Source organism: Tachysurus fulvidraco, chromosome 16, assembly GCF_022655615.1.
Source record: "Tachysurus fulvidraco isolate hzauxx_2018 chromosome 16, HZAU_PFXX_2.0, whole genome shotgun sequence".
NCBI classification, from domain to species: Eukaryota; Metazoa; Chordata; class Actinopteri; order Siluriformes; family Bagridae; genus Tachysurus; species Tachysurus fulvidraco.
Window position 1 is genome coordinate 20,080,047 of NC_062533.1, and position 17,859 is coordinate 20,097,905.

General features: G+C 38.8%; 1 protein-coding gene across 1 annotated transcript; it reads right to left on the minus strand.

Moving 5' to 3' along the window:
• Positions 1-1,146: 1,146 nt before the first annotated feature.
• On the minus strand, positions 1,147-4,089 carry LOC113656586. The gene is made up of 6 exons (XM_047801428.1): positions 3,977-4,089; positions 3,510-3,839; positions 3,040-3,381; positions 2,851-2,946; positions 2,722-2,756; positions 1,147-2,342 (listed from the first exon to the last, which is right to left on the minus strand). The coding sequence occupies exons 1-6, from the start codon at positions 4,014-4,016 to the stop codon at positions 2,223-2,225; spliced, it is 963 nt and encodes a 320-aa protein (XP_047657384.1). The 5' UTR covers positions 4,017-4,089; the 3' UTR covers positions 1,147-2,222.
• Positions 4,090-17,859: the final 13,770 nt, after the last annotated feature.

Genomic DNA, 17,859 nt, shown 5'->3' on the forward strand with positions numbered 1-17,859 from the left:
GTTCTCTAAATAATCTTATCGTAATTACACCAGAAAAATACCAAAGAAACAAACAAAAACAGTTCCTAAAGTTTGGGCTTCTGAACATTAGATCATTTGCAGATCTTTTGTTCTATGTTTATGTTCTGTAAAGCTGCTTTGAGACAATATCAATTGTAAAAAGCGCTATACAAACATATTTCTAATGTTCTTTGCAGGAGACAAATAGTGCTGTACTTGGTGTATTGGGAGAGATCCAGGCTGGAGGAGTGAACGCAGGTCTTTCATTCTAGACCCCTTCCTCATTCACAGAGCCCACCCAGATGGACACGTGAGCATAACAAATATATATACAGTATTTTCCGCACTATAAGGCGCAGTCTCAGTTATGGGTCTATTTCTGTACTTAACCCATACATAAGGCGCACCGGATTATTAGGCGCACGTCCGATTTTTGAGAAAATTTAGGGCTTTTAGGTGCACCTTATACTGCGGAAAATACTGTATATATACAATTATTATATAATTGATTGATTATATGTTAGCTTTATGAGTTTGAATTATGATAAAAGTTCTTGATTATATTGATTATGTTGTATTGCTGTTTTTGCTAAGCCCTTGCTCTTATAATGTTGCTTTGTATATAAGTGGAGTTCTATGTTAAGAGTCCTTAAGCTTACTAAACCTATGAGCTGAACATTGTTATGATCTCAGTCTGTCCCTGTCCAGACTGGGCTTGCACGCACATGCATATTTTAAGCCTTAGTTTCTCTATTTCCACTAAAGGTCAGGTTCCCCTTAGACCCTCAATCTCAGATTCAGCCGGTCTGTCCATCTGGTCGCCTGATTCAGCTGTCTCGCCCTTCTCCCTACATGACGCCTGTTTCAGCTGAACTCTTGACTTTCACTTCCTCACACATTGTTGATCAGAGAGCTCAGACTGACGAGGCCTGACAGCACTGAGTCTGGTTACTTTTACTAAGTTTATGATTACAATAAACATCTTTTCTTCTTTACATCTGGCCTACAACATCGCCTACATATGTCCTATGACACAAAATGTAATATTTTGCAAGGCTTAATACTTTACTTTGGTTATAATATTGTAAGGAATAATACCTCAATTATTTTTGCTAAATAAAAATACAACAGTCACCGACTCATTTCTTTTTAACATGATTTATTTTTAAAAATTGTTTAAACTATACAGCAATATATATGACGATACAGAGTACATGTCTGAGGCTCTGAGGCTTCTGAGGATTCACTAAAACATTTTTACTAAATCTAACCAGGACATGATTACAAGAGAAATGGAACAATTCTAATATTTCTTGGTTTGAGTAAAATTACTGAACGATAATTTAAATGACTCCCCACATATTTCCCCACATTACATCATCACATGTTTAACACATTCACACTTAATTCTTCAGTGAGACTTCAGGGAAGCGTGTTAGATACAGTGATAATTGTTATGTTCCTAAAGATTTATTTACTATTTAAATCTGAGTCTTAACTCATCACACCGTACAATATTTAATAGATTTAATAGAAATGTCATGAAAGTAAAATCTGTATTAAAATGTAATTGGAATTGAATTTCAGGTTCAGCAGTAATAAGTAACACAGTAAACACTAATATCACTAACATTAATATTCAGATTTATTTCACTTTAAAGTCATTAATATTTATGGAAATCTGTGTGGGTTAAACATCATAATGTGCATTATATTTACTTATAAACTGCCTACAGCTGGGAAATGTGATTTAGCTCATTTACAGTAATTACATTATCCACAGATTTATTTATCCTCTCACATCTGACATGTTTTAAAGAAGAATAAAGGCCTGATGTGAGACCTGAACGGTCATGAAGGTAGCTTTTAAAATCAAACTATGGGTTTTCTTGCAATTCTAGAAATCAGGTTCACTATTTTAAGAGAAAATGCTAAGAAAACATTCCAAATGTAAGGATTTTATAAATTTAGGAAATACATTTATGAATATAATTTAAAGACCAACTGATCAAATCCTAATAAATACAAATGAGAAGATTACACAGTCTGTAATGGTGAAAGAACAGAACTTTAGACCACAAATAAGAAGCTTTAGTCTTAAACAATTAAAGCAAACTAGTACATTCATGGTTTAAAAATCTGTCTAGTTTTAGTTAAGAATTAAAAATTAGGGAAGAATTACATTTTGGTTGTGTTTTAATTCTGAATTAATTTCTCTTTCTTTATTTTACTTTAACTTGAGCATAAACATCTTCATGGCTCTTGGCTCTGGATGTTCTAGAGGATGAAGGTTTCTTATCAAAACCCACAGCTGCATAGTTCAAGACCTCTTCAGCAGCGACCTGATAAAGAACAAGAACTGTTTATAAAATTTCTTTGATTTACAAAAAAGTTATATGTTGTATTTTCTAAGGTGACGTCAGTGTACACTTTCTGACACTGATCCATATTCATAATACTTTTTAATATTTTCTTTCCTTTGCTACTGTAAAAGTGATTCGATTCCTATTTTTCTTTTTAATATTTTCTATTAGTGTTTTTTTTTTTTTACATTGACAGTCAAAACATTTCACTGCATGTCATAATGTATCTGATTGTGTGTGTGTGTGTGTGTGTGTGTGTGTGTGTGTGTGTGTGTGTGTGTGTGTGTGTGTGTGTGTGTGTGTGTGTGTCCAAAAATGTGACAAAAATGTTAATATTGATGATAAAACACGGGATTACCTGATTTATGTTATTTGGTTGGTCGTTTGAAGCCCCTTTATACAACAGTAATAAACATAAGGATTAATTACCATAATTGTTTGTGATACTGATAAATTAATTTTAAAAACACAATAAAAGTAAACAAACCTTTTTGTAGTTTAAGTAAACGTCCGAGCAGAGCAATGATCACGATAACACATATTACATTGGAGATTGTTAAGACAACAATCCACTGCCTATTTGCTGAGAAGATTAAAAACAAAAGAAATTTGAATCAGTATCACTGTAAGTGTCTCTGACTAATCAACAGGAACATAAATGTTCTCCAAGTCTTACTTTTTTCTGGAGGTATATTTCCATTCCTGAAGAGGATTTGTCCACACTCAGCCACAGCACAGTAGAGCGTTTCTTTACCAGAGGTTGTGAGGTTCCTCTTGGGGAGAGTGTAGACACAGCTCTGTGGAGGAGAACCAGCCTCAGAGCTCTTCTTACACTCATCACTGGTGTTTCCATGAGTGTAAATGATTCCTGGATCAGATTCTCCTGAGCCGTGTCTGAACCAGTACACGCTCGGTTCTTCACAGCTTGAAGTAATGGCTTGTACTGAACACTGGAGTGTGAGCGACTCTCCGTTCTCCAACACCGTTACAGCTCGAGGAATTTGTTTTGTCTCCCCATCTTTAATTTAGTAAAAATATTACTATAAATAACGAGTGGTGTAAAATTACAGAGAATTCTACATAAAGTCTTGATCTGGAGCTAGTTATTAGTTATAGTTAGCAGGTTATCAGAGTAAAACTGTTTACCTTCAACAACCAAAAGGGTTCCAGATGTAAAGTCTGGTGAAGTGTTCAGCATTTCTACACAGAAGTATGTTCCTGTATCCTCTTCTGTCACATTTTTAATGTTGAGATTAAACAATTTATCATCCCTAACACTGAAGCGTCCATCATTAAATTCTGCATCAAGTCTGAAATCTTTCCCCACTGCTCTCCCTACCAACTGAGGAACCTTTCCAAAACTATGTTTTAACCAAACAAGTTTAGTTTTGTCATTAAACACGCCACATTTCATAGTAACATCTTCTCCACTCTTTACTTTTTTAACATGAATCTCCTTGATGTTAGAAGGTTTCACTGGAAAAAAACAAAACAAAAAAAAAAACACATTGTTTAATGGTTTTTTAGTAATAAAGTCAAATGTGTCATAATGTTTTTTTTTTAATATAATTTTATAAAATTCTTTAATATAAAAATATAAAAATGTAACTCACCTGATGTTAAGAGGCAAAGAGCAACAAAGAGTGTGATCATCGTTCTTGTACAAACAAAGTGATAGTGATGTTAGGAACTCAGACAGTTCAGTAGAAAACCAAGTTTAGAGACAACCCCTGATTGGATGATTTGAAGCTGTGGTCTGATTTGATTGGTCCATTGGCTGTAATGAGATCTGTTTGTGGAGTTTATACCCAGATATGACACGATCTCATACATGCAAATATTTTACTAAACTGACAAATCTTCCCATGTGGCTGTTTTCTCTGACTCCAGTGATCATAGAACTCTATCCAGATAATCACAGTGCACTGGAAAGTCCGAGATGACCTGCAAAGCTGAACTCAGCAGTTATTGGCTTAGTTTATGTATTAATACATTTTTTTCTAACTTACTTTAAAGCCATAATCACAAATAAATGTGAACAATACAAAAAGAGTGATGAGATCTCCACTAGAGGTGTGAACATGTGTGTAATTCCCATTCCACCTGCTCCAGAAGAATTCATCGAAAAATGATCACAAAGACTAATAATAAGTGTAAAATATTTGACATGATCAAGATTGAGTTTGTTTACTGTGTTGAGTGCAGGATTGTTATGTTTCCCAAGGCTCAGGTAGGAATAAGGAGATGGGAGGCTGGCTTGGGACAACTGAAGGAATCTTTTTTTTTTGATATTTTTTAATTTACTTTTAAAAACTGTTATGTATTTTCTACTAGAATATGATTGAATTTCATTGGTTTCATGTTTCCTCCTGGTTCCATGCTGTATGCCAGTGCACCCAGTTACCATGTGTGGAATCAGAGAGAGTTTGTGTGTGCCATCTTGGTGAAGATGTTATATACTGGGAAGGGGAGGCTTACACACAAGTCTGTTTCCCAATTCACCACAAGGACTAGCCAGCAGAAGCAGGCTGTAAATGAGAAGATTAGCAAAAAAGCATGAACATTACTGCACTAATACACTAGTCACATCACATCATCCTGTGGTCAAAGCTCTATGGAGGCTTGAGTTCTTTCACTCAAACTTCACACAGCATGTCTATGATCCAATTAAGTGGAATCTACATCATTCAAAGACATTCTAGACATTTCTGTACTTTCACCTTTCACTGTTTCTAGAGGAAGATGTCAAAGTATGGTGTGAGTGGGTAATCTAGCGTCTCATGGTTTGGTCACTAAATAAATCCTTTTCACTATTATAGCCTGACATTTCTATTATTTTCCTGGGACACTGGAGACAACATAATGTTAACCATTTCTACAAAAGATAAGGGTTACATTCTTATTCATGTAAAACTTGCACACAAACTGCTGCTGCATTTTAACACCTTTTATGTGGTATAAACCACACGCCGTCCTCATGCTGGTGTTTGGTTTAAGAACATCTCACACTAGACAATACATGTTAAAGTTAATGGAAACATCACACCTGCTTAAACTGTTTCAAATCTGAGGAAGTGTTTAGTTGTTAAAATTACAACTATAGTTTATTATTTTTTCATTGGGGCTGTAAGTGTTGGCACAAGTCAACCCTGAACTGACCTGGAAGATTTGTTTATTAGTTATATAGTTTTAAAAAGTAATAATGAATTTTGAATAAAGATGAACATTTTATTCATGTCTGGACCATTTCCCATGTACCAATGAGGAATCGAGAGGTTCAGTAGACTTTAAATGAATGGTAATGGTAATGTTAATGGTGACCTCAATCTTCCTAAGGCTTCCTGGGCTAAATTCTGCTGAAGCATCTCTCTCTCTCTCTCTCTCTCTAACCATTCACTCACTCCCTCACCCCCATTACTTCTACACTGAATAAATTGTGCTACCGGCATTGTTTTTATCTCACAAGAGACGAAATCCCGTGGTCCCCAAACCAGACTCCCTCCGGCCCCCGACTACACCTAGAAATCCTGTCCATATAAATAATGAACAGGAAAGGGCAGCCCAGCCGGTGTCCAACATGGACCGGGAACAAGTCTGACTTACTGTGGGCTATGCGAACCAAACTCCTGCTCCGGGCATATAGGGATCGAACAGCCCTTAGCAGGGCCCCGGACCCTATACTCCCAGAGCACCCCCACAGGTCACCATGAGGGACACAGTTGAATGCCTTCTCCAGATCCACAAAGCACATGTTGACAGTTTGGGCAAACTCTCATGAACCCTCAAAAAACCTGGCGAGGCTACAGAAATGGTCCAATGTTCCACGACCGGGACGAAACCCGCATTGTTCCTATTCCGTGTCCAGGGATTGGGTTGCTGAGGTCCCCGCCTTCCACTGCCACCAAAGCCACAATGTACCGACCCCTTACGGTTCCTCCTGCAGGTGGTGGGCCCATGGGAGTTTGGCCCCACGTCGCTCCTTCGGGCAAGACCCGGCCACCAGGCGCTTGCATGCAAGCCCCAACCCTGGGCCTGGCTCCAGGGTGGGGCCCCGGTTGCGCCATACCGGGCAACATCACGGACCTTGATTTTGATTTCTTCATAAGGGGGTATTTGAACCACTCTTTGGAGGGGTAATGAATTAAAAATACTCTAAAAATCATTTAAAATAAAGGAGTTTAACAAACATTTTTAATCTGATGTAATGCTCAGTGTCTGAAATATAATTTCAGCTTAAACAACCACGCCATGGAGTAACCAGGCCCTTCCCTCACTCACCAGCCTTCACATGCACCTGAGTACTAATCAGCACCACCTATTCCACATTCACCAATCAACACACACCCTATATAAGCCACTCTCAGTCACTCACTCATTGTCTGGTTTTGTAAGTATTAACGTGATTTTCTCTGCAGTCATTCAAGCTCCAGATTCCTTTTTGTCTCACAGCAATCGGCTACCCTTAATTCGTCCTCGCTTTAGGACAGGATTCGCTCCTATATATACTTCCTCAAGTTAAGGATTCAGTTACTCGGATTCCTGTGATATCCCCTGTATGTGTGTTTGTGTGTGTTGCAACATTTTGGTGCTTCGTACTTTCTTTCCTGATAGATATGTTCATGGACTTCAATAAACCTCACTCTGTTTTGCTTACCTTGGTCTGTAGTGTCTGTGTATCATTACAGAAGGCCAAACGTAGTACCAGAAGTAAGCTAAATGTTCGAGCATCGGATCCCATTTGCGAACTAGTGGATCTTCTTTGCTCATCGCTACAATCCAGCACCTGTCACGGAACTGTCCTCCTCTGCCCCTGTATTCACATCCCCCATGGCCAGCCCGGCACCCTACTCTGGTTCAGCAGAGAATTTCACCAGATTTTTCCTGCAATGATCACTCATGTCCGAGATGCAGCCGCAGCAATACCGCACCAAACGCTCCAAAATAACTTTCATCAAATCACATTTCCAAGGGAGGTTCAAGAAAGTTTTTCATATTTCTGATGCTGATTCCTTGGCACGTGACAAATTGTATCACTTACAACAAGGAAAGATGAATGTGACTGACAATGCCTTGAAGTTTCGCACCCTAGCACAATGGATTGAATCTTTCATTACGGATACATCTCGTCTTTTATGATGATCTAATGGGATTGGAGAGATTCATTCAACTGTCCATTTGCACGGATCATGGCCACTAGGTTGTCTGACGATGGAAAATTCACCACCCGTTTGAGCCGACCAGAGTTCGCTCCTCCATAATTTACAAACATGCAGGTGGACTCTACTCATCTCTCATTGTCAGAGCATCAGCAGAGAATTAATCGAGGATTGTGTCTTTACTGTGAAGCTTCAGAGCATACTATTACCTCATGCTCCATCCACCCACCATGACACCCGGTGAGTGTTATCCAGTCTGAGCCATCCCTTCACTCACCATTGCAAACTCATGTGTTATATTTTTTCTCCATTACTCTATTTTTATTTCAGCTCTCCTCGGTTCAGCCGGTAACTTCATCTCCTCGAAACTATGTAACTCCCTTAAGATCCCCAAGATCAGAGTTCCTAAGGCACTCCAAGCCCAATCCATCACCGGAAAACCATTAAACAGAGCCAACAAACACCATAGTGCAGGACCCGTGGCGCTGACAGTGGGAGCACTGCATGTGGAGAATATCACCCTTCTGGTCCTGGAGAATTCCACCTCGGATATCATCTTTGTGCATCCGTGGCTTATACAGCACCACCCGAAGCTCTCTTGGTAAACCGGTGAGGTAAAGAGGTGGAGTTCTCACCGGTTGTCGACCTGTTTTCCTCAACTGCCTTTACGACGTAGTCCATTGATATTCAAAGTCTGAGTATGTACTACTTCTATTGAAAGACCTCACCAGAATATTCTCTCCAGGATTCCAGTCAAATATCAGGAGTATGTCAACATATTCTGTCCCAAGTGAGCTTCGCAGCTACCACCTCATAGGCCATGGGATTGCGCAAATGATCTTCTACCAGGTGAACCAGTGCCCAGGGGAAGGATCCACCCGCTATCTATGCCCGAACAAAAGGCCATGGAGGAGTACATTCGAGAAGCTCTCGCTGAAGGTACATTTACCTCTCCAGCTGCATCCACCTTCTTCTTTGTATCTAAGAAGGACGGAGGCCTCCGACCATTTATTGACTACCGGTCACTCAACAGTATCACCACCAAGTTCCGCTGCCCCCTTCCCCTCGTACCAGCTATGTGACTGCAAGATCTTCACTAAGCTTGATCTAAAAGGTGTGTACAACCTGGTCAGAATCCACTCTGGTGATGAGTGGAAGACGGCATTCGTAACCCCGTCAGGCCCCTTCGAGAGGAAGTTTGGAATGAGCCCCAGCATCTTCAGAACATGCTACACCTGCACTATAGAGAGCATCCTGATGGGTTGCATCACTGCCTGGTTTGGAAACAGCACCGCTGGCAACCGTAAAGCTCTGAAAAGGGTTGTGCGAACTGCCAGCCACATTGTTGGAGGTGAGCTTCCCTCCCTCCAGGATATCTACACAAGGCGATGTATAAGAAAGGCCAGAAGGATCATCAGTGACACCAGCCACCCGTTCCACAGACTGCTCTCTCTGCTCCCCTCAGGAAGACGTCTCCGCAGCATCCGATCCCGCACCAGTCGACTATGGGATAGCTTTTTCCATCAGGCTATCAGACAGTCACAACTAATTCACCCTACAGCATACTTTACAATATGGTATGCCACACACTGCACCTTAACTTCGGACTATCCACTGGACTATACACTAACACTGCACTAGACACATTGGACTTTACATAAACACTGGATTCAATGCCATAATCCATCTGCTACCACTAGATACCATCCGATGCACACTTCTGTACCTGTACAATCTGTTTTGCACCTTATAGTATTTTATATATAATATATTTACATATATTTACACATATACATATATAAATGCATACTGAATATAATGTGTAGTGCTACTGAAAGGAGGCCCAATAGCACACTGTGTGTACTGACACGTATGAGCATATTGCACATGTTCATTTGCTGATTCCATTATCTGTTTGTTAATTGTACATATTGTACACACATTGTGCCGGCTATATACAGTATATGAGCATACTGCACATTTCACCTGTTGAATTCATTATGTTTGTTAATTGTACATATTGTACACACACATTGCACTATAAAAAAAACTATATGTATGAGCAAATTGCACATTTTCACTTGTCAACTCTTTGCCTATATATTTATCGGTATATCTGTACAACTGTTCTGCAATTTCTGGAGTTTGGTCCTAAGAATTTCACTCACCAAGGCACATGTGCTGTGGTGATGTGACAATAAAAGTGACTTTACTTGACAGATGAAAACAATGCTGGTAACGCAATTTATTCAGTGTAGGGGCAATGGGGGGTGGGGGAGTGAGTGAATGGTGATCTGACTGCCTCAGGCTGGTGTCGTTCATGCCGGCATGAAGAACCACAGCTCCGGTGTGCTTGCTCAGGATCCCAGGTACCTGTGCAGTGACATCAAGAACACGAGCACTAGGTAAACAGTGAATGTGTACCTTACCTTTAGCTGCAGTAGCATGGATGTGGCACACGATGGAGTCTCCAATGATCACAATGTTGCATTTTGTCTTCTATTTAATCCATTCTTTTATAAACTGGGATTCTGTTCTGTTAAATAAATCCACTTCTGAATGCACAGATAATTTTAATAGACATCTATTCACCTAAATATCAGTGTAGTCATTAGGTTAGACTTTTAATCTGCTCTGATTAATGAACAGCTCTTGTTCTTCATCAGACTGCTGATGATGATGTCTTGAACTATGCAGCTGTGAGTTTTGCTAAAAAACCTTCATCCTCCAGAACATCCAGAGCCAAAAGACATGAAGACGTTTACGCTCAAGTTAAAATAAAATAGAAATAATTTTTTTTTACTGAAGTCTTCTTCAGTTTTTCTTAGCATTTTTTTCTTGAAATAGTTCAGATGATTTCTAAAATTAAAAAAAAACCCAACTATTATTATTGTTTTTGATATTGAAGGTTTTTAATTGAGCTTTTGTTTTTGTGAACTACAGTTTTTGTCCATTTTTAAGTTATTTCAGATTAATAAAACATTAACTTTTCCAGAAATATTAAGAGCCTGTAAGTGAAAGAGAGCTGAATATAAAGATTCCAACATTACTGATGAGATGTGGCTGTTTAACCTGAAATTAAATTTCAGACACTGAACATTAAATCAGATTAAAAATATATGTTGAGACCGATGATGTGCCAAGAAGTGCTTTATTTTAAATGTTTTCAGACTATTTACATTAACAAATTTCACAAATACCACAGTGTATTTTTTGTGTTCATATTTAAGCTAATTTTAGCAACATGTTCATTCCCACAGATGTCTCTAAATGACTTCACTGGTTGTATTAAAATTTCTGTTTAGTAGAGAATTAATAAACAAATCTTACAGTTCAGTCCACAGTTGTCTTGTGACATCATTTATAGCCCCAAAAAACACAGAATAATCTCTGGTCTCTATTTTAAGCACTAAACACATTTTAGCAGCTTTGTTGTTTCTATTAACTTTCCCATGTATCGTCTAGTGTGAGATGATCTCAAACTAAACACCAGCATGAGGATAGTGTGTGGTTTTATTTTAAGCCAAAGGTATTAAAGTTCAGCAACAGTTTGTGTGCAAGTTTTGAATAAATACGAATGCAACCTTTATATTTTGTAGAACCGGTTAACATTTTGTTGTCCCCAGTGTCACAGCACAAAAATAGAAACCTCAGGTAATAGTGGAGCATGTGAAAAGGATTTAACAACCAAACCATGAGATGCTAGCTTACCCACTCACACCATACTTTCACAACTTACTGTTGACATCTTTCCCTAGAAACCATGCACACAGAGCAAAGGTGAAAGTGTAGACTTGTCTAGAATGTCTATGAATGGTGTAGTTTAAGATTCCACTTCACTGGAAGTAAGACTTTAAGGACAAACACTGTTCTAGCATGACAATGTCCCTGTGCACAAAGTGAGCTCTATGAAGACACGGTGTGATAAGGTTGAGTGAAAGAACTTGAGTGTCCATGGAGCTCATATTGTGTACAGGGGCAAAGTCCTGATGGAACGGCTTTGAGCCTCTCAGTTCCAGTGAAGTGAGCCTTAGCATTAGCTTTGGCTTTGCAGCTATGTCACCTAATCATCACCTATTTGCTCCACTGTCTAGGCTTTAATAATGAAGTTCACGCTCTCATTCTAAAGTTTTCCCCTAATGAAATGATGTCACTCTCTCTCATGGCTGTCACCCTATGGTCTGGATATGGATTTTTTATCCTGCTGTCTTTACTAACAGAGTTCTAAAAATCTACATTTCTCAGAAATAAAGCTGTTACTAAATGAGAAATGTAGGTGCATGTGTGTGTGTGTGTATGTGTGTGTGTGTGTGTGTGTGTGTGTGTGTGTGTGTGTGTGTGTGTGTGTGTGTGTGTGGTGACATGATGCAACTAGTGTGAAAGGGCATGGTTTCTTGCTAACTTGCTAATCTGCTGCCATTGGCTAGCCCTTGTGGTGAATTGGGGAACAGCCTTGAGTGTAAGCCTCTTCTTGCCAGTACATAACATCATCAACAAGACTCCTGCCAGCCCTCACTGCTTCCAGACACTGTAACTGGGAGCTTTGATGCCCTATGCTACATTTGGTAGGGCATTTTGCAGTAGTGCCCAGAGGTTGTTTATGGCCTGCCACTGCCCTGTTAACCTGCTAGGTAAGACTTCTGAGACAAAGGCTAAGGGAGCACACTTTAATAGAAAAGTATGGATATTGCTGCTCTCAGTGAAGGCTACTATGCAAAGGTTCTCTGAAAGAAGTGGGAGGTGCTTATACATTCTTCTGGAGAGGCTACCTCCTGGTTGCTAATATCAGTAGGGTGTTGGACTAGCAATTAATAATAAAACTGTTATGCAGCTTTAATTAAACACCCACTACAATGAATGAGAGGCTGATGACGTTCCGTATCCCCCTAACAAAGTGTATATGTGCCCACAGAGCCTTCATACAACTGTGTGACTACAACAGTTCGAAGTCAAGTCCAATTCTGCAACCAAGTCCTCCTGAGAAACTAATAGGTCAGGGTAATTTCTGAGTTCATTATAGACTTAACACTAATTCCTTCCTGCTGAAGTCTTCAAATGATAGATAGATTATGCTTGTAATTATCTGATAGTTAAAGACAATATGTACATTATGTGCAAAGTGCAGGCAGGAACTCCAGCAAGACTATGACATCATAATTAAAAGTGAGAGCCAAGATGTGACACAGACATGGGGGCTTCCTGGGACATAAAGTGTCCAACTGCTCTACAGTCAGCAAAGAGAGACAGGAGTCAGTAATCACACCAAGGTCTTTTACTGCTGCACATGATGAAACAAAGACCAGGGTTCCTCTGGAATCAGAAAGCTTACTTCTGTCTACATGTGGTCCTAGTACAAGTGTGGCGAGGGTAATGTTGTTACACTAGATTATTTAAATTATTATTAATTAATTGTACTAACACAAGGCTTTTATTTTGAAGTTCGTGTTAGAAGAGATGGCACGGTGATGAATGGTCACGTGACCACTAGAAAAATATTATTTTTATTTCTTTTTCTACAAACATAATTATTTCTTTATTGGTTTTGTTTTCTCTCCTTTTTGAAACTGTTCACCTTTTTAAAAATGTTTATTAAGAATTGTATAAGTTGTCATGTGCAAGCGTGAGGGTGGAGCTGACGTAATTTCCGGTGTGCGCTCTCTTTCGCGGGATTTCAATGCGATGAGAGGTATGTTTTATCAGCTCCCCAAGAAAGTGTTCAAAAGTAGTTAATTATTTACTGTTTATGTACGTTCTGTACAAAATGTGATTGTTTAGTACTTTTTTTTTGTTAAGACATTATTAATCTGAGTTATGCACATTGTAAAAATATGTTTAATGTAAAGTGCGAATTCACGTAATGGCTGCCATGACACGTGCAGTGGGCTGCTGAAACTTTGTTGTATAACGTTGTATTTATTCTTAATGATCCAAGAGATTTACACGTATATAAATATACCTGTAATGATTGACAGGCACTTCTGGATCAGACGTAATCCTGTTACTGCCTGATGCTGTCTGTTGTGTGTAACACAGGTATGTAAATAGATAATTTCAGTGTTCGTTCCTATTCTTAGATTTTCTTATTTCTCATGTTACAATTGTATGTTTGATATTTTGTTTTAATGCGCTCTTTCGCGGGATTTCAATGCGATGAGAGGCACTTCTCGATCAGACGTAATCCTGTTACTGCCTGATGCTGTCTGTTGTGTGTAACACAGAGGAGAGATCCCGAGAGGCCAAAAGTAAACCATTTGACAACTGCATCATGGTGTGACATCTCTTTAATTCTAAAAATACACAACGCAGAAGAAAACCCACTACACAAGCACTTCTGCCTGTCAGAGTAAAGCAGGAGGAAGTTTGTAAGCCTCCACTGTCTGGTAGGTGAATGATGTCATCTGGAGCTCAGTGTGTAACCTGCTGGACTTGGATGTAATCTAAGGGAGTAAACATTGGAGAACATGATGGTTGAGTGAAAGGCTGTCTAAGGTTCATTTTAGCCTGGCACAGGCTTTCACCTCCTTGTGATAATCAACAGGACTTATAAATATTAAGTGATGGTAAAGGTCATATGTTCAGTCATTGTTATTAGCTGCTGCAGCTCTCTGTCACACCATGCAGTAGTTTCAGTTTAACAGCAATAACATGTGGTTTCTGAGTTTCAGAGACGAGTGTTTCAAAGTGTTTTAGACTGTAGCTATTTTGGGTCATGTTAACAGTCTAAATGTCTTTACAATAGAATCTCAGGTTAAAACACAAAAGCTTAACTTTATTAATAAAAAGTCTTTAATAAATATCATGTAGAATACTAAGAGCACTGTTTACTCAGACTGTGCTAGAAACTGTGCTCTAACTATATAAGGCCTGTTATCCACCCTAAAGGACTTAACAACAGAGAAACAGTTGGAATTAAATGATTCATATCTTCCAAAAGGTTTGACTTTATAACTCAGTTAAGGATTAACCTGAATAAAACATATACAGTGTTATTTATGCAAAATGTTTAGACAAAGTGCTGCTGCAGTCTATAAGTCCGGCAGTTTCACACCTTTGTTTGTGGTTAAAACATTAATGGCCTCATGCTGCTGTTTGTTTGAGATGTTTGTGCTGTACTTTCCATCACACCAGATAGTGTGTATCTGAGAGATACAAACAAATGACACAAATAATTGTTAGATTTTTATAAAGCCGCCATTAGAACATTAGAACAGAAGTTGAAGCTCAGAGACACGTTTCATTATTGAGAAACTTCAGTAATAAGTAGAGAGAGAAAACTTTAAAGATAAAATTAATATAGTTCATCACTTCAACACATGGACATGTCAGTATCTTTCTTGTAATGAGTGTGTTGTAGTGACCAACACATTCACACTAGAATAAAAGTTCTCTATTAAACAATGATAACTTACACCTGACTTACACCTTACACCTGACTTACACCTGACTTACACTTGACTTACACCTTGCACCTGACTTACACCTGACACCTGACTTACAACTTACACCTGACTTACACCTGACACCTGACTTACAACTTACACCTGACTTACACATTACACTTGACTTACACCTGACTTAGACCTGACTTACACTTTACACCTGACTTACACCTTACACCTGACTTACAACTTACACCTGACTTACACCTTACACCTGACTTACACCTTACACCTGACTTACACCTGACTTACACCTGATTTACACCTTACACCTGACTTATACCTTACACCTGACTTACACTTTACACCTGACTTACACTTTACACCTGACTTACACCTTACACCTGACTTACACCTTACACCTGACCTACACCTTACACCTGACTTACACCTGACTTAAACCTTACACCTGACTTACATCTTACAACTGACTTAGACCTTACACCTGACTTACACTTTACACCTGACTTACACCTTACAGCTGACTTACACCTTACAGCTGACTTACACCTTACACCTGACTTACACCTTACACCTGACTTACACTTGACTTACACCTGACTTACACCTGACCTACACCTTACACCTGACCTACACCTTACATCTGACTTACACCTTACACCTGACCTACACCTTACACCTGACTTACACCTGACTTAAACTTTACACCTGACTTAGACCTTACAACTGACTTAGACCTTACACCTGACTTACACTTTATCTGTGATTTCATTGACATTTTGCTTGTAGTTTTGTATTTTGGCTTTAATATATTTTTAAATGATGAAAGTCTCAGATGCTTCACTGTCATGTAGAGCTGCAATGAATGTACTGAATAAATACTAACTCAACTGTACTGAAAAATAAATTGTTATTCAATACATGATTTAAATGTATCTTTCTTTCTTTCTTTCTTTCTTTCTTTCTTTCTTTCTTTCTTTCTTTCTATTTATTAATTTCTTTATTTTATATTTAACCTTCTTAATGTAGAATCATGAATACATGTCAGGACATTTCTTTGTATTTTATTTTCTGAACATTTCTTAATGCCCTGATAAAGAAAGAATCAACATTTTACTTTATACCACTTTAAACCACAGAGCTGTTACCACTAACACTGACACGTTCTCTGGTGTGATGGAAACCAGAGCACAATCAGCTCAAACCAAACAGAAGCGTGAGGCCATTAAGGTTTTAACCACATTAAAGGTGATGAAGCTGCCGGACTCGTAGACTGCAGCAACACTCTGTCTAAAGGTTTTGCGAGCATAAGTCAAGATGTGTTTTACAGTTTAATTCTTTAGTGATCACATAGTGTGAGAGCATTCATTAATTAATACCCTTTATTTATTAGACCAGTTAAGGAGGACAAGTCCTCATAGACATTTATGCACACTCTAGCAGAGACACAGGTTGTACATCATCTTCATCAAGGAGATTCATCTCTTGTGTCAATTCCTTCTGAACTGTGGATCAGTTGCAGTTTCACCACTTTTTGCTCACTGTTATGCAAAATTGCAGCCATTATTTTCATGTTTCTTCTTCTAAAGTGATGAACAGCACATTTTAGAAGGATGGCATGTCACATGCATCAAAACCTGCAAAAGACAAGTCAAGAGGTTTTTAGCCATGGAAACTGCTCCAGTGCAGAGACAAAGGACTGAGTGTCCTTTGCGGGTTCCATGGTTGGCCACCAAAAGTGTGACCTCAGCAGGCCCAGAGTGCTACTGGAGGTGGGGTGTCAGGTGAACCAGGAAGCCTAGTGGTGGGCCTGAGAAAGCAGCAGGTAATCATTGACAAACAAATGACCAGGTGGATCATTAGGTTTGATCGAGGTAGATGCACTGAGGCAGGGATCAGGAGAGCTCAAACTCCCACATGAAGGCCTCCATGCCTGAAGGAGGTTAGATGGCATCAGAACCCAAGAACTACACGATCCCAAGAAATATCATCAACAACAGTCATAGCATCAAGAGGTTGAAAGAACAGGGCATTCAGTATGGATGGTACAGTAAGAACTTAAACACTGGCTAAGTTGAAGACCAACAGTCTGAATATTTTTCACCAACTGTAGTCAGTCTAAAGAATAAATAGCGTCTTAGCTTCCATGAGCTGGTGCGTCCACTCCTCCAGGTCTCCCTTCATTGCTAGTGACTAACAATTTAACGCATTGTATTTGTATAAAACTGGGGAGAGGCTGCAATGAAAATGGCATAATTCAGTGGATCCTAAATGAACATGAGGGTGAGGAAGCACTTCATGAGGTCATCCACATAAGTTTGAGAGTCAAGAAAACACTTGGAAAAATGAAAAAGGGGAGAAACTTGAAGATATCCATACCATAGAATCCATAGAAACAGAACGTTCAAACAGTGTTCAGGACAACAGTCACAGCAAATGGTAGGCAATGGTGTGCACAAAAATAAATTATTAAAGCTATGGCAGGTAAAACAGCAGTAAAAATACATATTCCAGGCAGAACTCACGAGGGTTAAACAGTCCTTGCTCTGTCCAAGATGGCTGTCACCGCAAAAGTGCTTGTCACATGAGGAATCGTACTTTGTTTATTTTTCTATACATTAGTGTTGGTTTACAGGCTACAAGCAATAAAAAAGGTCAAACTGTAAACCAGAGACACCAGGCAAGGGTTTGAACATGATGCAATCAGGCTTGGATATTACACAGCTTGAATGAACAGCAAGAATGTGTTACAACTCTATGAAGCCTTTATAAATGTGATATAATAGTCTCATATAATTTTTCATGAATATGAATCATTTAATAAGTAACTGTATAAAACATGCCCATATTTATTTATTCCAAACCTGTGCACAAAGAGCTATAAAGAGCTAGAAGGATGTCCTTGTAATATTAACTTTTACTTTAAAAGATTGTCCAGTA